Below are 21,906 nucleotides of genomic sequence, written 5' to 3'. Positions count from 1 at the left end.
TTATAAAAATAAACAAAGGGCCATAACTCACTCAAAAATTGTAGAACCAGTCTGATTTTCAGAGGGACAAAACTAGGGTACCAATACATCATTCTGACAAAGTTTAGTCAAAATCCCCCAGTAGTTTCTGAGGAGATGCGATAACGAGAAATTGTTAACGGACGGAAGGACGACGGACCACGGACGCAGCGTGATTTGAATAGCCCACCATCTGATGATGGTGGGCTAAAAAGCTAGTTATGTAACTTGCCCTGTGCGGTCATTTCATGATACCAACGACACGTGTGAAGTATAAAAGCAGTTGGCCAAGTAATTTCTGAGAAACCTGCTAACAAGCAAACCTTTTACCCGAAATTCTAGGTTAAATGGGGGCATAATTTTGACAAAATCAAAAATAGAGTTATGTATCTTGGCCTAGGAGGTCAACTTATGATGCAAAAGACATGTGTGAAATTTGAAAGCATTTGGCAAAGTAGTTTCTGAGAAAGCTGCTTTCATGCAAAGCTTAAACCTGAAAGAACAGGGGCATTAACTTTGACAAAATGAAAGACAGTGTAATGTAACTTGTCCTGGGAAGTCACCTGATGATGCCAAAGACGTCACAAGTGTGAAGTTTGAAAGCATTTGGCCTAGTAGTTTCTGTGAAACCTGCTTACATGCAAAACTTTAAACTTTTGTGACACGGAAGCCGACGCTGACGCTGACAAAGGGTGAACACAAAAGCTCTACTGATTGAAAAATGTCAAATATACGAGCTACAAGACCACCACAGGTAATCATCATAAGAAGTTTGACTACTGTAGGTCAAAGCATTCACTAGGTATTGATTTGAATCGAAAATGTCTACCGACAGTACAAACCATCGAAATAGCAAAACAATATACACCTCTTTTTTATACAGTGTTTGTTTATTGCATCATCTATCATAGGCATAACAAAGTGTTAATTTATTACATCATGTATCATTTTGATTTTTTCGTTTCGTTTTGGTTTTAACGCCGTTTTTCAACAGTATTTCAGTCATGTAACGGCGGGCAGTTAACCTAACCAGTGTTCCTGGATTCTGTACCAGTACAAACCTGTTCTCCGCAAGTAACTGCCAACTTCCCCACATGAATTATCAGAGGTGGAGGACTAATGATTTCAGACACAATGTCGTTTATCAAATAGTCACGGAGAACATACGCCCCGCCCTGTATCATTTTGAAGAATTTTATAACATTTATATACCGCAAACAAAAGATATTTGTTTAGATTCTTTATACTAATACCGGTAAGTGATCTCACTTACAACAGACTTTTTAAAACCAATCCACCTATTATTTCAAACTTCATTCAGCCTAGCAACTCAGGACAAAGTAAATCCATTATTATTTTCTTATTTCGGAGGACGATATATCTGATTAACATTATCAACCTTCCCTTTAACTTTTCCAAATTTTGGCACTACAAGCCATTCATGCTTTGGCCGATAGTCGCAAGGAGCAGTAACATCACTAAAGTAATTTTCGAGTACAGGCCCCACTTGTTTGAAAAAGTCCGCTTTAAATGCAGTGTCCATGATTTCATCCGGAACACCAGAACAGCAATATTTAAAATTCAAAGCTAACCAAAGTGTTACAACAGTAGCTTCCTTCAGAAATTTACCTTGAAAAAGATTCAGAAGAGGAGTTTCAAGAAATACGTCGTTCTCACAGTCATACATACAAACAGCAACATGTGTTCTAGACATGGCAATAGTGGGAATAAGAAAATTATCAAGTTCAGGATGGTACTTCTTTTGCAAGAAAGAATGGATAATGGTTTCAGCCCTTATGTGTTCTTTGCTTGCTGGCAAACTTTGTGATGGTTTCATTTCTGTAGGGGAACTGTGTCCTTCACCTACTGGTGTTTCTGACTCTTCTGTTGCTAGGGTTGTAACTGGAACATCCATCATTATATCAGTACGCCTATACCAGTATGACGGAACACCTGTCCGAAAAAAAAACAGAGATAAAAACAGTCAGACACTTGAAATTGTCTTGTTTATACAAAATATATGCTTGCAAATGTTTAAATGACTTAGATTGTTAATGCAATAGACAAGGCTTTGTTAGCGTACTCTGTATAATGGCATTAAGGCGTTCGCATTACCTTGATCTTTGGACCTAGAGAAGCAATTATGTTTAGTATAATAAGCATTCATTATAATTTGCGAAGAAAATCAAGAAAATTACCCGTTGATTTTTAACGTGGTTTGGCCTTAAAATCAAGACTGTCCTGTACTTTCAGGTTTTTATTTACAAATTGCCTTACCCAAGTCTGTGTAGCAACACTGACCCTTGTCGCATCCTTAGACTGGTCCCAATGACCCAGTTTGAATAAACTTATCAAAACTTTGAAAGACCACTTAGTCTAGTCAATGCGTTGTGTTACTGTATGTAAAACGTACAGTGACCATGCTGTGGCGTGAGGGATGTTACACATTCCATAATCTTAATCAAAACGAACCTGCTATCATTCTGGTTGTTACGTTTGTTGTTTTGTTACTCAATGTAACCACTGGCCCTGTGCCAAGTCCAAATTTGGTCAAAGCGACTGGCTTCAACAAACTTTATAAAAAACCATTAGTAATGCTTCTTGTGAAATATCTGTCTTCTTAGATTAGTGATTTTAAGTCTCTATGAAAACGAGAAACTACTTTTGAAATAAGTACCTGACCCTTTCCTACCATCCCGTACAGTTTCATTTGAATGTAAGTGGTAACTGACATTTAATGTCTTGGTAAATGTTTGGTCAAACTTTTTATAATCTGTATGTTATGGTCCAGTCAGGGAAAAGCCCTATTGACCTTTGACCTCCGTGTGTGAACTTGATCTTTGAGATAGGGATCTAGGTATTGTGTATGACAAATTGTCTCATTCTGGGAAACATTTGTTCAAAAAAATATCAATATCCGTTGATGGATGTCAGAGTTATGGACTAACAGGAATAAACCTATTGGACTTTGACCTCCAAGTGTGACTTTGACCTTTGATTTAGGGATCTGGATGCTGCGCATAACAAATCGTCTAATTATGGGGGTCATTTCGGTCAAGTAATATTAAGTCCCTTAATGGATGACCGAGTTATGGGATCGGCAGGAAATAAACTTATTGACCTATGACCTCTGAGTGTGACCTCAACCTTTAGACTAGGGGTCTGGGTACTGCACATGACACATCACATTATGGGATACATTTGTGCCATGTAATATAAGAATCCCTTGAGGGATGACAGAGTTATGGACCGGACAGGAAATAAAACGATTCTGACATCTGACCTCCAAGTGTGACCTTAACCTTTGAGCTTGGGGTCTGATCGCTGCGCATGACACGTCATCTCATTATGGGATACATTTATGCTAAGTAATATTAAAATCGCATCAACGGTGAGTTATAGACTGGACAGGCAAAAAAACACTACAGACTTAGACTTCTTGAGTGTGTGTGTGTCGGGTTTAACGTCTTTTTCAACAATTTTTCAGTCATATAAACGACGGTGTCTACTTGTAGCAGTGAGCACAATGCCCAACTTTATAGTGCTGCCTCAATGGAATATCACGCCGTAGACACATGACATGATACCCCAACCAGTCACATTATACTGACATCGGGCTGACCAGTCCTAGCACTACCCTCTTAATGCTGAGCGCCAAGCGAGGAAGCTACTAGTACCATTTTTTACGTCTTTGGTATGACGCGGCCGGGGATCGAAATGTGACCTTGACCAATGAGCTAGGTGTCTGGATGTTTTGTAAGACACGCCGTCTTATTATGTGATACATTTGTGCCAAGTAATATTAAAATCCATTCAAGGATGACAGTGTCATTGACCGGACAGGAAAAAACACTACTGACCTTGGACCTCCAAGAGAGACCTTGATCTTTATGCCAGGGTTGTGGGTTTTTCACATGACACATCGTCAAATTATGGGGAATATTTGTGCCAAGTAATACTGAAATCCCTTTAAGGATGGTTAGGTTACAGACCGGAAAGGAAAAAGCCCTGTTGACATTTGACCTCCAAGTGTGATCTTGACCTTTGCGCTAGGGGTCCGGGTATTGCACATGACACATAGTCTCTTTATGGGGAACATTTGTGCCAAGTAATATAAAAATCCCTTGATAGATAGATAACAAGGTTATAGACCAGACATGAATTCGGGCCAAACGAATTAACGCGAATGGACGGACGGATGCTGCAATTACTATATGCCGCCCCTATGGCGGTAGGGTGGGGGGGCATAACAACGCTGACCCCTAAGCCAGCCAAAAATTAAGACCAGTATAAATATTTGAAAGAAGTCCCAGTGAGATGATACAGACAACGTTTGGTGAAGATCAATGGTGTCGCTCATGAGAAGAAATGAAGTCGTTTGAATGCCTTTTTACTATTTTCAAGTATATTAAGTCAATCTGAACCAATGAAATAACCTTAAGGGTAAATGCAAGGATATTTCTGATCACGTTTGGTGACGATCCATCTTAGTAACTGGTTCATGAGAGAGTCATTTAAAATAAAATGCTGACGGACCACAGATGCCGGATCATTCACATATAAAATGGCAAGTGTGCTGAAAATCTATCTTAATCTATCTTAACTTTCATGAGTTTTCACAACAGAGCAGTACCCTGCATCCCTCAACCCCACCCCGAAAAATAAACATGTCTTCAGTCCGCTAACTGACGGATATATTGTACATTATCTACAAGATATGAATGTCATGGAAATTCCTCCAACCAGCTGCCCAAAAGTAAATTATATTAGTCAGTTTTCCGAATAGTCTAAACTGTCTGAATATCGATCTAAACCAAGTTTTGTAAATATCCAGTTACAATTGCTAGTCATTAAGCTAATTTTGTAAATTTTCACAATTCTCACCATGGAAGTACAAAAACATAATTCTTGATTGGATGTCAGAACTGGCTAACCATCAAGCTGTGCTGAGATAATGTAACGATACATATTCTGTGTAAGTTTCATTAAGGTCCAATTAAAAGTACTCTATTGAACAATCACTGTTGAATATCATAATTAAAATTTGAAACATACATTTATAAAAAAAGATGTTGCATCAAGTGACTTAACTCTGAAGATACTAGTCTAAGCAGTATTGTTATTTTTTGTTGGGTTTAACATACCATCGACACAATTATAGGTCATATGGCTACTTTCCAGCTTTTGACAGTGGAGGAAGACCCCGGAGTGCCCCTCCTTGCATTATTTCATTTTGACCGAGCACCTGGGTAGAACCACCGACCTTCCATAAGCCACCTGAATGGCTTCCTCACATGGAGAATTCAACGCCCAAAGCGAAGCTTGAACCCATAGTAGTGAGGGGCAAGTAATTAAAAGTCAGCGACCTTAACCACTTGACCTGGGTTGTTATTAAACTTGGCACAGATGTTATAGTTATTCTAGCATAAAACTGCTGTTCTTGTCACTTTTAGGGGGTGTTTCAACAGAAGAGAAAACGTGTAAAAAACGTGTGTTAACAGAGAGATTCTCGCGCTCACGAGCTGTTAAAACGTCTTTTTATATTTGCGCGTTACGTTGCATAGCGTAAATGTATAACGGCCCCAAAACGGATAGTACAAATGGAAATGACGTCAACGTGAAGAATCAACTCAGACATTCCAGCGCATTTCATGGAAATTTAATGACGTTGAGGGACAATGTATTCATTTATTAGTTTTTACGTGTTTTATGCTAGAATAGCATTAGCGCCTTTTCATTTCATGTTATAACATCTTCAGAGTCCCTCGGGATACGTTGGTACCCTTGCCCTATCGGGCTCGGGTACCAACCAATCCCTCGGGATTCTGCAGATGTTATTACATGAAAAAACATGCGTTATCCCTACATTGTTATACCTGTTTAGATCCAACTAAAATTGCAAACGTTATAGATTTTGACACTGTTTTTTTTTTACAATTTTGACATGTAAGTCAAGGGTCATAACTGTGGAATTATTGTCATTATGCTTGATAACGCCACTTCTTTGCGTTCTGTAGGGATAACGCATGTTTTTTCGTGTTATAACAGCTGCAGAATCCCGTGGGACTGGTTGGTGTCCGAGCCCTGTAGGGAGAGGGTACCAACGATTCCCGAGGGATTCTGAAGATGTTACATCATGAAATGAACATGCGCTAACGCTATTCTAGCATAAAACGCGTAAAAACTAATAAACGAATATATTATCCTATAACGTCATTAATTTCCATGAAATGCGCGGGAATGTCTGCGTTGTTTTTTCACGTTGACGTCATTTCCTTTTCGGGCCGTAATGCTTTTACACTTTGCCACGGAACGCGCATATATAAAAAGGTGTTTGAACAGCACGTGAGCGCGAGAATCTCTCTGTTAACACACGTTTTCTCTCCTGTTAAAAGACCCCGGAAAAGTGACAAGAACAGTAGTTTTATGCTAGAATAAGCGTTGACGGTACACAGCTTGTATGTTGAAGATTTCATTTCGCATCCAGCTTTTCGTAATATTTAAACAATTAAATATCTACTTGTAGTTCAGAAAAGGAGTGGATAATATCCACTGCTTACTTTAAATACATTTTCTGATATATTCTTTTCCATCTAAGCTAGAATGAACGCCTTGAAACCAAAACAAAAAATATTTATTTATGTTTAGAGTAAAAATATGGCTAAGATTTTGTCAGCTTGACCGTATTCATATCTAATACTCAGATAAAAACTTGCACATTTTTTATCAGTATGTGTATTTTTTTCCAAATTTGAATAACATGAGTATTATAGCTGAATATAACCGCTAAATCGCTGTCATTTCAACTTTAGCTTGAAACAAAACCGGGTGATGTGAATGAACTGAAGTATATGAAAGATCGGTGCCGTTTCCAAACTTTTACGCAAATATTTAGAACCCGGGTTCCTCGAAACATGATCGCTCAGAGTCTGTTTTAAAACGGTACAAATACAAAAAAAGAGAGTAAAAATTTAATATGAATAAATGGGAGGTTAGTGATAACAAGGTGCTTTCGCGTTTTAATAATTAACTGCTAACTTCATTTTTTTTATTTTAATCACATTGGATTGCTCTTTATTTCATACATAAAAGCATATTTTTAACACAGAAAAAAAAAAAAATTAGGTCGGGCTGCAAGTTATCTTAACATCGGCATATACAGCCATTCCCACAATGTTTACTTCCGTCCTTTTAAATGAACATTTTAAACCATGGTTAACAAATATGTGCAATTCAGATTTTAGAATAATTCCCGTTTTGAAAACTTCAAATACAACTAACCCTTAGAAAATAGTTTCTTGTCTAATTCATCCAGTTAAAATTATCCCCACCCCTCATGTCGGACCGAATGACACACTGGTTGGAGCGTTCGCCCGTCAATCGAGCGGTCATAGGTTTGGTGTCCGGTACAGTCACTCTATTTGTGACTAACATTTTTCAATGGGACAGTTGTAAGTTACTGTGGAAAAAGAGTTTAGTGCTTGTAAAAAAATGTCGACGAAAACGGGCGGAAAACCCAAAAACAAACAATAATTATTCCCGGCTAATTCTGACTTTTAAGTTGGTCGAAATATGCACAGTCAAAACGACATGACGTTAACGTCGGACGTTAAAAGTGTACGGACATGAAATAAATAAATTATTGCACTTATGCATTTGATAACCATAAATTGTGTTGGGTTTACGCCGTTTCTCAACAACCTTCAATTATGTCACGGCGGTCTGCTTACACAACCTGTCTTTATAGTATCTAACCAGTAGGCACTCTCCGTAAGAAATTGACAACTTTCCCACTTCATAGAACGCTGCAGCTTGTCGGGCTCGAACTAACATCTCCGGATACCGGGGACAATAATTTATTGTATTTAACTATTTATGAAACAGTTGAAACGGATTGAAACCAATTAATAATGCAACAAGCCGTTCAATACAGGCTGCAAATAAATTAAAAACAGACAATGTGAACTTGGTTGAAAAACGCGGGAAAAAGACGTAATGTTTTAACTGTGCTTAAACTTCCCAATTTTCATAGCATCGTAGCGTGAAAATGAACTCGGTAGTCAAGGAATTTTATAATCTTATTTTATTCAAAAACATTTCAGGAACATTTTCAGAAAATTAAAAAAAATTCTATGGAGGAGAGAACGAGCAGTAAAATGTTTAATAAGAAGTATCATTTTTTCATTACGTCTTTTTGTGTGTAACATGCATTCATGTATACAAGTGTACTCTGTGACAATAAAAATCGGAAAGAAATAGGAAAATGGCTTACAAAATTGGAATACGCTTATGTTGTTGTAAACTCTTTTGTGATTAACTTATTTTTCCCTAAAATACAAACAGTTCTTTGTGACATTTTGATGCACAAAATCTGCGCGTGAAAATGGGGGTAGGGGAAAATTTAAGACAATCCAGTGAAAACGAAGTCAGAGACCCCCGTATTTTTTTCGCTCATTTTACAGTAAAATCAATTTATATGATAATTTTAGTTTTTTTTTAAATATCTATGGGCCAGTTTTTACACACTACTTAGTCATTCCGCTCGAAAACAATAATTTCGTAGGAAGATTTTGGCATATCGGCGAATAGTCGGAGAACATATTTGAAAATTACATAATAGGCTTGTTATATTAAAAGAAGAAGAAAACTTTTTGAATTAAATGAACGCCCAGAAACTAAACTAATCGCCGTAAAAACGGCAACGTCACTATTATTTAGGGCTAGGCTAAAACGTGATTTTTCGACGCCATTTGCGTAAAAAATATGCATTTGACCTTGATAATAATTGTAAATCGGGTGAAGATTAGCTTTTGCTATTATCTAAACATGTTATCAAGGATGCAACTTGTTTTTGAAATTCCCGCTCATTACGCCTTCTTTACCTTACGATCAGGTAGAAAATGTGACCCTATTAAAGAGTGTAAACAATGGATTAATGGGTTGACCGAATTTATTTACATTCACCATGATCATGATACTAGATCTAGATTTCATAAAGACAAGCATGTTAAAGTATCGACAATGAACGCCAGACTATCCATCTTGACTTTCAGTTCATCCTGAACCTAAGATTCAGATGAGCTAATAAAATCAGAATAAGAGTTGCAAAGACAACAAGAGTGCCAGAATGTCACAATCTACGCCCATCTTGTAAATGTTACAGTAAAACATATTCTGTATAAGTTTGGTAGGCTGTAAGCCCAAACAATGACATATGCAATTCTAACAACCAGGTTAAAAAGTTTCAAGAATAAGCTATTTATAGTAGCAACATAGAGAAGTAAGTCCACAAGAAATCTATATTTTGTTTTTCTAAGTCCACAAAAAAACCTCCTTTCCAGGTAGAGATACAATAATATACACCTTAAATTTGATGTGTGACCTTGACCTTAGACCTAGGGACCTGGTTCTTGCGTATGACACTCTGTCTTATGGTGGTGAACATTTATGCCAAGTTACATCAAAATCCCTCCATGCATGAAGAAGAAATGCTCTGAACAAAGTCATTTTTGTATCTGACCTTTGGCCTCTAAGTGTGACCTTGACCTTAGACCTAGGGACCTGGTTCTTGCGCATGACACTCTGTCTTATGGTGGTGAACATTTGCGCCAAGTAACATCAAAATCCCTCCATGTATGAAGAAACAATGCTCCTGACAAAGTACTGACCTTTGACCTCTGTGACCTTGACCTTAGACCCAGTGACCTGGTTCTTGCGCATGACACTCCGTCTCATGGTGGTGAACAATTGTGCCAAGTTAAATCAAAATCCCTTCATGCATGTAGAAGAAATGCTCCGGACAAAGTCATTCTTGAATTTGACCTTTGACCTCTGTGTCCTTGACCTTAGACCTAGGGACCTGGTTCTTGCACATGACACTCCATCTCATGATGGTGAACATTTGTGCCAAGTTACATCAAAATCCCTTCATGCATGAAGAAGATATGCTCTGTACAAAGTCTGTGGACGTCGCCCGCCCGCCCAGCAGCCCGCATGCCCGCCCGCCCGCCAGGGGCGTTCCCATAATATGTCCCGTTTTTCAAACGGGCGTAAAAAAAGGTTTAATATTTAAAAAAAAAATTGAACCCTCCTTAAACACTGTCCTTGAAGATATAATCATGTAACAGTATATATATTTTGTATGCACGGCACACTGGAATGATTTGACAAGTTTGAAAGCATGACGGAACCAATGCACTGTATACCCCAATGTTATGATAAATACTTGTGTCCTGAAATAGAGGTTACAAAAGTTTAACAGGATGCGGGCAAAGAAAGGTCAGACTGACTACAGTGCCTTCAACTAAAAGGCATGTCCCTAGAAATAATGATCACTAGAATGACTGGGACCATCTAATTGGTTATTAAGCTTGTCTGAGATATTATGCACATAAACATATAGCAGCCAAATTTGTTGAACACTGGATATGAACTGATATAGATACTAGGAGAGTGGACTCCAAATTATCGCAATTTTCAGTAGTTTAAGGTTCATAACTACAAACGTATTTGGATGATCCAGCTTGTTATTAAACTTGCTGCAAATAAAAATTACGACCAAGTCTGATGAACATCGGACATTAGAACTACTCAAGTTAGAGAACTGACACTGCCCCCACCAAAGGTGTTTCAAATATATGTCCAGTTTTATAGATGTATAATAGATATGGCTTTTGACTTATCACAATATGCAGCTGTTGTCAGTCAGGGGATGAGAATAATCTGGCTCATTACCAAGAGTTGTGTCTCCACATTGCCCTGTCAGTCTTTCTCTACATCCACATGTACACATCATGTCCTTGCATTTCCCTTTGCAAACTCTGTCCAATACGTAATGTGAACCAATAGTGAGCTTTGAGAGCAAGTGATGCGCTACAATCACTGTCCATTCTGCTAAAGTGACATCTACTGGTACATGTGAAAGTGCTTTTTCTGTTGAACCTGTAAAAGTAAGAATATCACCTAGGTTCATAATATGGTTCAAAGATATTTTGTTTTTGTTGTGTTCAAATCAAATCATTACAAATATAGTTCATACATTGGTACATGTAACTATCCAGCTTTTCATGATGGAGAAAGACACCAGGTGCCCCTCCGGGCATTATTTGAGACATAGAAGAAGGACAAAGTGGCCCTAAGTCATTAATCTGACCATGACTATTTGACCAAGTTTCATGCAGATCCAGACAAAATGTGATTTAAAGTGTGTTAATAATGTTTTTCTATAACTTGACCTAGTGACCTAGATTTTAAGCTAAGGTGGCCCAGTTTCAACATTGCACTTGATTTTATAATTTTCAATCAAACATTCTGGCAATAGTTCATGTAAGTCAGGCAGAAATGACCACTAGTTTTGGCCCCATATGACCCAGTTCCAACTCAGGTCTAGATTATGTTAAGGCAAACATTCTATTTTATGCAACCCATTAATAAAATTTAATATGCCCTCTGGAGTGTCATATGATTTTCCTGACCAAGACTCATCTAGATCAGGTAAACCTGTGGATATTACAAGTATTTAGAAAGATTTTCAATGATCTGAACAAGACTGGTGACCTACTTTTTGCCAAAATGTTCCAGTTTCAAACTTGTTATTGATTTTATAAAGACACACATTCTGAACAGATTTCATGGACACCAAATTGCTATCTAGATTGTTTGTAAGGTTTTACTATGATTCGATCTTGTGACCTAGTTTTTCATCCAAGATGGCCTGGTTTCAAATTAGGTCTAGATTATATATAGACAAACATTCTGACTATGCTTTATGCAAGTCTGGTAATCTTTTCCTATGACTTGACCAAGTTATCTAGTTTTCACCTCCGATTATCCAGTTTGAAACTTTGACTTAGATTTTATAACAAGAGCTGTCACAGGAGACAGCGCACTCGACTATTTCGATGCTGGATAGTGAAACTCGCCACATCTGAGGAAGCTGGAGCTGTCACTGGAGTGTTTAATGACTCAAATGTAAATCAAGATATTGGACAATAGCTTAAGTCTATGTCAAATGTATTACGTAATAACAGATATAAAGATAAAGTGTATCAAAATATTTTATGAGTATAAAAGGGACATAATTCATGCAAACTTTCTGCAACAGTAATGCACTATGTGTCATATCATGTCTAATAATACTACTTTAAGTTGAATCAAATATATTTAGAAATAACTGAGATAGAACAAAAGTGCTTCACTACTTGAACCTGAAATTCTAAGTAAAAAGAGGGCATATCTCATAACATTTAGGTGCTTGCATTGTGGATGTTGTGTCATATGGTGTGGGTGATGAATCAATTCCATTTAGTAACTACAGAGATATGGTGAAAATGCACTTAAATTCAACTGAAATTGTAAGCAAAAAGGGGGCATAATTCATGAAATAGTGGTGCAAGAGTTATGGCCCTTGTGTCATATGATGTGCATGATGAAGTAGAATAACTATTTTAAATTTGAATCAAATCCATTTGGTAATAATAGAGTTAGAGTGAAAGTGCATCAAAACTTTCACCTGAAATTCTAAGTAGAAATAGGGATAATTCATAAAATATTGTGCCAGAGTGATGGCCCTTGTGTCAAATGATATGGGTAATGATGTGGAACATCTATTTTCAGTTTGCATCAAATCCATCAAGTAATAACTGAGATAGAGTGAAAGAGCACCAAAACTTTAACATAAAATTCTAAATAAAAAGTGGGGATAATTCATAAAATATTGGTGCAAGAGTTTTAGCCCTTGCGTCATATGATGTGAATAATGAAGTGGAATAACTATTTAAAATTTGAATTAAATCCTCTCTGTAATAAGAGAGATATAGTTAAAATGCATAAAAATTAACCTTAAATACTAAGTAAAAAGGGGGTATAATTCATGGAAAATTGGGTGCCAGAGTTATGGACCTTGTGTCAAATGATGTAGGTGATGATGTGAAACAACTATTTTAAATTTGAATCAAATCCATTAAATAATAACTGAGATAGAGTGAAAGTGCATCAAAACTTTAAGCTGAAATTCTAAGTAAAAAGGGGGGATAATTCATGAAATAGTGGTGGGAGAGTTATGACCCTTGTGCTATATGACGTGGGTGATGATAAGGAATAACTATTTTAAGTGTGAAAGAAATTCATCAAGTAGTTACAAAGATAAAGTGAAAGTGCATCAAAACGAAAGTGCGGACGCAAAAGTCTTAGACGCCATCGCCAGGTCGAGTAGGGCAGCTCTCCAAATTCGTATAGTCGAGCTAAAAACATATTCTGACCAGATATCAGGTAGATCAGAAAAAATATTTTGACAAAGTTTCACTAAGATTGAGAATTGGCCAAAACTAAGCCAACGCCTGATGTGTTAATGATAATAGACAAAATTAATGGTGATCACAACTGCTCACCTCGTGCACTTTTTAAAACATTCTGACCAGACTGAATAGTAGATCTAGTTGAAAATGTGGCATCTGGAGTGTTTTCAAGGTTTTTCAATAATGTGACCTACTGTAAAATTAACATCAAGATAATCTAGTTTCAAAGTTTGGCCCAGATTATGTAAAGGCAAAACTTTTTGACAAGGATTCTTGAAGATCAGGCAGAAAAAGATTTAGTTGGCTCTAGAGCTTCAACAAGCTTTTTATGATCTGACCTAGTCCTAGACCTAGGCTTTTGACCCCAGATGATCCATGTTACTGTCTGAAATTTTATTGTGGCTTTAATTAATACAGGATCAAAATTCTGACGTCCAGTGTGTTAACTTATTTTTGAGCAAATGTGTTGATTTTTTTATGAAACAGCTTTATACTTTGCAGACATCACCGTGTTGTATTATTTCTTATCAATGACTTACAATGTACATGTATCGTCACCTCAACGCAACAAAGTCGTATCTTATTATAAATTTATATAGAGATACGACTTTGTTGCGTTGAGGTGACGGTATATGCCCGATAATTCAGTTTTGGTGTAAATATTACTCTTTAATGATATTGAGTTATTTTTAATAATAATTTACCCAAACCCTGTCTACAAGTGCCTTCCGACATTTATATTTAAACTTTGTAAATGTAGTATTTACATTAAAGATGTCAAAGACAAATGACAGACAATAGATGCCTGACCATCTACCATACTTAAGCTCTCTGAACATCTGATTCAGGGGAGCTAAACAAGAGCTGTACAGGAGACAGTGCGCTTGATTATTTCAAAGGTGGGTAGTGAAATTGGGCACATCTGTGGAAGTTTAAGCTGTCAGTGAGTGTTTGATGACTCCTATGTGGATGAATATAGGGATCAGTAGCTAAGTCTGTGCCAAATGCATTTAGTAATAACAGAGATTGAGATAAAGTGTATCCAAACATTAGATAAGTATAAAAAGGACATAATTCATTGAAAATTTCACCATGTGTCATATCATTGAACAACTCCCTTAAGTTTGAATCAAATCTATTTAGTATTATGACTGTGAATGTACTACAGCAAAAGTGCATCACAACTTGGACCTGAAACTAGAAGGTGTTTTTGTCACAAAAACATATGTCTCCCCCTATGGTTACCTTTAGCTCTGGCGGCCATTTTGTGCAGCGAAGCGAAACGTGTCGGCGATATGCACAACTAGGCTTGGTACTGATCACTCCTGTGAAGTTTCGTCGAAATCTGTCCAGCAGTTTGACCTGTGAAAGCCGGACAAGATTTTTCTATTTTTAGCTCTGGTGGCCATTTTGTGCAGCGAAGTGGAACATGCCAGCGATATGCAAAACTAGGGTTGGTACTGATCACTCCTGTGAAGTTTCGTCGAAATCCAGCCAGCAGTTTGACCTGTGAAAGCCGGACAAGATTTTTCTATCTTAAGCTCTGGCGGCCATTTTGTGCAGCGAAGTGGAACGTGTCGGCGATATGCACAACTAGGCTTGGTACTGATCACCCCTATGAAGTTTTGTCGAAATCCGGCCAGCAGTTTGACATGTGAAAACCAGACAAGATTTTCCTATTTTTAGCTCTTGCGGCCATTTTGTGCAGCAAAGCGGAACGTGCCAGCGATATGCACAGCTAGGCTTGGTACTTATCACTCTTGTGAAGTTTCGATGACTAGCTTAATGCGGACGGACGGATGAACAGACAGACGGCGAAGGCAAAAACAATATGTCTCCCCCACCTATGGGGACATAATTCTAAGTAAAAGGTGGGCATAGCTAGTTTTAAAAATCTATTTAATAACAACAGAGATATGGGGAAAAAGCATCAAAATTAAACTGAATTCCTAAGTTAAAAGTGGACATGATTCATGAAATATTTGCATCAGAGTGATGGACCATAATTATGTCATATGATGATCAGGATGGTGCTGTGGAAGAACCATCTTAAGCTTGAATCAAATTCATTAAGTAACAACGATATAGTGAAAGTGCACCAAAATTAACCTGAAATTCTAAGTAAAAAGGGGGTATAATTCATGAAATATTGGTGCAAGAGTTATGGCCCTTGAGTCATATCATGTAGGTGATGTGGTACATTTGTTTAAGTTTGAATCAAATCCCTTTGGTAATAACAGATATTTAGAGAAATTTCACCAAAACAGTAACCTGAAATTCTATGTAAAAAGGTGGGTTTATTCATAAAATATTTGTTCCAGAGTTATGGCCCTTGTGTCAAATGCTGGGTTGAGTAGGATAGCCCTCAATATAGTAACTTCGTATAGTCAAGCTAAAACAGAGCGTAGTTTTAAAAACAAAATACAAAGTTGATAACAAAGGGCAACAATGTCAAGGATATTATTTGTTGACACAACGCCTCAATGACTCAAACATTTCAACAACTTAACAGAAAGCTCAATACAAGACATAGTTACAGCACAGACAAAATTTGACATGCCCTTTGACCCTTTACTGTGACATTGACCTGCAAGATACTGATAGGAACCTGTGTCCTGTGAAAATACTCCATTTCACTGAGGGAATTATTTCTTCCAACTAGAAAGTTTGTTCAATGCATGTCAAAGTTAAGTCATAGGTAAGATCTTCTATGACATTTGACACTTGACCCCATAGTGTGACCTTGACCTTTGAGATATGGATCTAGGCTTTACACTTTGTACTCTGTTACATTGCAGCAAATATTTCTGCCAAAAAAAACAAGGAGCTGCTTTTCAAAACACAAAATCATGCCCACAGGTGTATGACCTAAAATGTTGTTTTAAGTTAAAAGTGAAGATCAAGGTCTTTTAGCAGGTCTTGTCACAAGGTTAGTTGACTGTTGAGTGTGAGTATGAACTATATCTGGTCATTTATGTGGGCTGTAGGACCAAAAATGTTATTAAGGTTTTAAGTTTGAAGGTGACGGTCATGTGCCGGTCAAAGTCATTTATATATAGGTCAGTTTGTGGGTCTTGCCACAAAGATTGTTGTGTGCGAGTTTGAACTAAAATGGGTCATAAACATGGGCTGTATGCGAAATGGTAAATTCTGGTTTGTATGGACTGATAGACAAATGTATTGACAGTTCAATCGCTATATGCCCGGGCGCATAAATAGACTCAATGCATGTCAAATGTTACAGCAAGAACAAGCTCTAAAATGACCTCTGACCCATGTGATCATGGCCTTTTAGATAGGAACCTGGGGTTTGCATGCATCACTCTGCCTGTGTATGATGATTGTGGCAAACATTTCTACCAAATAAAAAATGCTCCAGACATGTCAAAGTTACAATCAAGACAAGCTCTAAAATGGCCTCTGACTATCAAGTGTGACTTTGACCTTTGAGATAAGGGACCATCTGACACTCTGTCTCATTGAGGTAAATATTTCTACCAAATAAAGATAAGATAGTTCTATGCATGTCAAAGTTTCGGCCAGTATAATTTAAAACAAAAGGGTCATTGACCCTAAAGCGCTCATCTGTGTACAAGGCTTCAAGTGTGTTTGTATAACATAATGGTACAAGTACAGAGTTAGGTTTCTTCTATGTTAGCCTATATCAAAGCTCTAGAGAAAAGTTTAAAGACTGATAGCTGAACACCTATTTTTAACCAAATAGACCCATAATATTTGTTCAATGAACAGGAACCACTTGAATAACTGTGAAAGAGGGCTACCCAGAGATCATTTGTGTAAAGTTTCATCAAAATCTATTCAGTGGTTTTGGAGGAAATGTTGTTTAAAGAAATTGTTGATGAAAAGTGACCATGCCCTCAGGCAGCCATGTTTTTTGACGAATCAGGAAAAAAGTTAACACTATTTGTAGAAGGTCACACAAGGATAATTTTTGTGAAATTATTTTAAAATCAGGCTAACAGTTTTATACAAGAAGATTTTCTAAGTTTCTACTATATACATATAGGGAAAAGTGACCACGCCCCCTGGCAGCCATGTTTTTTGACTAATCAGAATAATTTGAACACTCTTGGTAGAGCGTCAAACAAGAACCATTTGTGTAAAATTATTTTTGAAATCGGTCTAACAGTTTCACACAAAAAGATTTTTAAAGTTTCCACTATCCCAATAGTGACCAAGCCCTCTGGCGGCCATGTTTTTGATGAATCAGAATAATTTGAACATTCTTGGTAGAGGGTCACACAAGGATCATTTGTGTAAAATTATTTTAAAATCAGGCTAGCACTAGCAGTTTCACACAAGAAGATTTTTTAAATTTCCACTATATACATATAGGGAAAAGTGACCATGCCCTCTGCGGCCATGTTTTTTGATGAATCAGAATAATTTGAACAATCTTATTAGAGGGTCACACAAAGACCATTTGTGTAAAAAATTATTTTAAAATCGGGCTAGCAGTTTCTCACAAGAAGATTTTTTTAATTTCCACTATATACATAAATTATACTGGGAAAAGTGACCACGCCTTCTGGTGACCATTTTTTTTTTAATGATCGGTATAATTTGAACAATCTTGGTAGAGGGTGACATCTAAGGACCATTTGTGTGAAATTATTTCAAAATCGGACCATAGGTTTAGCCTAGGAGCAGATGTTGTTTGAAGATTTTTCTATTTTTAGCTCTGGTGGCCCCTATGTGCAACTAAGCGGAACCATTTGAACAAACTTTGGTAGAGGATCATCCTAGGAACATCCGCATCAAGTTTCATCAAAATCCATTCAGTGGTTTTGGAGGAGATGTCGTTTAAACACAATCGTTGATGACAGACGGATGCACAACGGACGACGGACACAGCGTGATCACAATAGCTCACCATGAGCACTTTGTGCTCAGGTGAGCTAAAAATGACATTTGACCCCTGTGATCTTGACTTCACTTCTTAGGTAGGGGTCTTGCATCTGTGCACAACACTCTGTCTCATGTAAAAATTACGCGTGCACCAGAAAAGCCCTTAGATGACCATTGACCGGTAAGAGTGACCATGACATATGAGATAGGGACCTGGAGTTTGGATGCGACACTCTGCCCATTTAGGCAAACATTTCTTGCAAATAACAGAAGGATTATTCTATGCAACCGTGACAGTGAGGATCTGACAAGACCTTTGACACACAAGCACTAACGCACATACTCTACACATTAGCAAGCTCAACAAAAATAGATAAAATTGGTCATATTTTTTTAATCGAAACAGAAGTAATATAATCTACTCCACTTTAAAATTATAGTTTACCTTTATCCGACAAAAACATCAGCAACTTTGCCAAAGCCAGCCTGACACCTTTCCTTTGAGGAATGTATTCCTGGGATGCAATGTATGACTCTAACATATCAAAGCCATACTGAAAAATACCACTTAGGTTATATCCTTCTGGTACAGACACAGAGCCATCATTCTTAATGCATGGCTTACAAAACACTTCACAATCACATGTTGCAGCTGAAAATGATTTAGAACACAGAGCATCACATACTGTAATCTTTGATATTCCAACACCATAACCTGACAGTTTGTGGTCAATTAAAGACAAGGCCAATTTCAATTTCCGCAGCTCGTTTTGGGTAAATGACAGATAAATGCCGCCATAGTCATCGTTTAACTTCACTCTCTTCAATGGTTTTCCGTCTCCCGCCATTTTCTCACTATCAAGCCATTTTCTTGCTATCTGTATATAACAAGTTATTGTCAATTGAGTAAATGCTATAAGGTTGCTATGCTGAAAAAGGAAATCAAGTTTGTGTTGTACTTTTGGATATAGCAACTCTCAGGGTATTGAGGACAGGAAGATAAATTTTGCCTTTAGACTTGCATTAATGTATTATTTATTATATTTTCATGTACGTTATTCATTTACTTGCTGGTAGACTGACATTTTTGCATACATATTAAATTCTTGTTTGTTGCATCTTTATTCACATGTAATGTTATCATAAGTTTTCCATTTCACATAATTAAATGACTTTTTTTTAGTATGCTCCAAACCAGAAATGCCATTTATATTTTGTTTGGAAATTGGCTAGGGCTTTAACATATGTATACACAGAGTTATGTAACTTGTTCTTTGAGGTCACCGGAATTTAAGACTTGCATGTACATGATAATTTGTATATTGAATTTTTACAGCCTGAGACTCGAACTCGCGATCTCATGCTTGTGAAGCCGATGTTCTACCGATTGAGCTAATCGGTCAGTTGACATCATAGCGACAATTTATATATCTTATATACACATATACTACGTAAGGGAAACAACCGTCACTTTGTATAGCACATAGTATGTGACCAGTTACCCCCCTTGGATAAGAAAATCTGGCAGGGGGTAGCCTAATCATCTATATTTCATATTGGTTTTTGCTTTCTTAATTGTAAAAAAAAAGTTATTGCCGATGCACAAAAATGACTCATTTTTATCTTTATTATGTATTTTTGGTAAATCATCTGGTTTCGACTGCCAAAAGGAGGAACTTTCAACTTAATTGGGGACTACGGAGTTATTCTTTGTGCATGCGCATTAGCAAACTCCAACGCAGTGATCTCCCTTGCCGCTTCGCTCACTGATCACTGCCACCACAACATTCACGTGACCATTGTTCATCACGTGATGATCGGTTTTAAAATAAACTTGTATGTTGATAGAATACAGAAATCTACCAAATTTTTGACAATAACATATCTTGGCCAGCAGGAAAATATTGAAAAGCCTATATCTGTTGCGGCTTGGGGTCAATGGCAGCATAATTATCTTGAACGGCATCAAAGATTAACGTCGACATACTCGTTTGTTTACTTTCGGTTTCGTTTCATGATACTTAGCGGTCTTGTAAATAATTACCCATTTTCAATCACAATCGTTATTTTTTTTATTATGGGACATTCGCCGGTGCTAAAAGAAGTGTAAACTTCAAAAACATTGGGGTAAAATTAACTAAATAATTATATAATTAAAAGAAGTCCACTTAGCTGAATTTTAGCTAAAAACATTGTGTTGGCAGCTACTAGTGATCAATGAGTGAAGCGGCAAGGGAGATCACTGCGTTGGAGTTTGGCACATTAGTTGCACGTGAAATCCCCCATGTGCGGAATGTAAACAAAACAATTATGGAATGAACAATTCGACTTTTTTTGGAAAGTTTTTACCCTTTGTTGCTAAAATTTCAGAGCTCTGGATTGCAGGGTAGCGTTATGGAAACAATCTCGACTTCATTGTGAACGTCACGAAACGTAAAATAACGCATTGACGGATACTACTAGCCGACGGAAACTGGTTCGAAACCAGTACATAACAGTACAAGTATATTGCAAAAATTACCTGACCTTTAGTCTAGACTTGGGCAAGTATATATAGTTTTTTCCTGTCCATCATATTATAATAATGAGTGTCGTTTGAAATTTTCAATCCTAGGTTAACGCAAGACGCGAATTTCTATCATTGACTCATTTTGCAACACGCTATTTGGAATCATTACTGGTTGACTTGCATACATTTCGGACAGCATGGAAAATGCCCCTACCTGTGAACATCACAAACAAACATCTAAATGTATTTGAGCAGTTTAACCGCAAGTAAAAGTATAAATCTAAATGCAAAAATTATCTCTATGTCCTGAAACATCTACAATTTATCAACATTTCCGCGTTTGTCTGTGTGTATTCCCCGTACCATAACGTCTCGTAATTGCCATGTATATTCTCCGTACCGTACCGTTCCAAATTCTCCGATTATCTTTATAGTTAAACACACTAAATAGCTGTTCTCCTTTATTCTATATAAAATTGACATATTTCCAATGGCCGCAGCACACACCAGGACCCATTTTAAATGTCTGTTACTTATATTTTCTTGAAGAATATTGTCAGTGCTGAATGAAAATCAAAAGAAAAGTGGGGGTCATGTTTGATGCAAGAAAAATATTTTCAGTGAAACACACAAACTGCAAAATAAGCTAAAAATGATACCCCAAATTGTAGTGGTGGTGTATGATCTAAGTTTCCATAAAACATTCTGTCATGTTGTTATTTCATTATGAAAATGCTACCTACATGTCAGGCATAGATCTGTCATGTGATTTTAGCAAAAAAATTGCAAAGAAAATAAGGAAAATAGCTGTACAGAGCAAAAAAAAAACTGAGGACTATTTGTATCCGCCATTATGCGACTACAAGTTTTTTCCCGCGCCATTTTCCTATTTAGTGTCTGTATGCCTATAGATATAATAATGAATTCGTACTAAGAAGATTTCGAAATGATATATTTTTAAAAAAATACCAAGGACGTAAATAGATATTTACGTTGATAGATATTTACATCCTTACTATTATAACTGATACAGCTTTAATAATTCCCACCAAAGAGCTGTATTTATACTTCTTTGCTCCCACAAAGCATGGTATCAAGACATTACACAACAAATAACGAACATAAAAAAATCGAACACATACAAAGGAATGCAGCACGTTTTGTTATGAACCGGCCTTTTAACTATAATAACCCGGGAAGTGTAACATCTCTCCT

General features: G+C 37.0%; 1 protein-coding gene across 2 annotated transcripts; it reads right to left on the bottom strand.

Annotated features, from left to right (window-relative positions):
• Positions 1-894: 894 nt before the first annotated feature.
• Positions 895-21,067, bottom strand: LOC123524806 (uncharacterized). 2 transcript variants are annotated; one of them, XM_045303290.2, is made up of 4 exons: positions 21,011-21,067; positions 18,628-19,111; positions 10,753-10,959; positions 895-1,971 (listed from the first exon to the last, which is right to left on the bottom strand). In XM_045303290.2, the coding sequence occupies exons 2-4, from the start codon at positions 19,028-19,030 to the stop codon at positions 1,379-1,381; spliced, it is 1,203 nt and encodes a 400-aa protein (XP_045159225.2). In that variant the 5' UTR covers positions 19,031-19,111; positions 21,011-21,067; the 3' UTR covers positions 895-1,378. The 2 variants fall into 2 exon arrangements, with proteins under 2 accessions (XP_045159225.2, XP_045159226.2); XM_045303291.2 differs by having other exon boundaries at positions 18,628-19,060; positions 20,906-21,041.
• Positions 21,068-21,906: the final 839 nt, after the last annotated feature.

The sequence above is a fragment of the Mercenaria mercenaria genome, chromosome 3 (genome assembly GCF_021730395.1).
Source record: "Mercenaria mercenaria strain notata chromosome 3, MADL_Memer_1, whole genome shotgun sequence".
NCBI classification, from domain to species: Eukaryota; Metazoa; Mollusca; class Bivalvia; order Venerida; family Veneridae; genus Mercenaria; species Mercenaria mercenaria.
The sequence above is the reverse complement of the archived record's forward strand: the minus strand, read 5'-3'. Positions and strand labels throughout refer to the sequence as shown.

Coding starts and splice junctions, on each gene's coding strand:
- LOC123524806 (XM_045303290.2), bottom strand. CDS start 19,030: ATGGCGGGAGACGGAAAACCATTGAAGAGAGTGAAGTTAAACGATGAC. Junction 10,960..18,627: donor GATGTTTTTGTCGGATAAAG/GTAAACTATAAT, acceptor TTACTTTTACAG/GTTCAACAGAAAAAGCACTT. Junction 1,972..10,752: donor ATGTGGAGACACAACTCTTG/GTAATGAGCCAG, acceptor TTTTTCGGACAG/GTGTTCCGTCATACTGGTAT.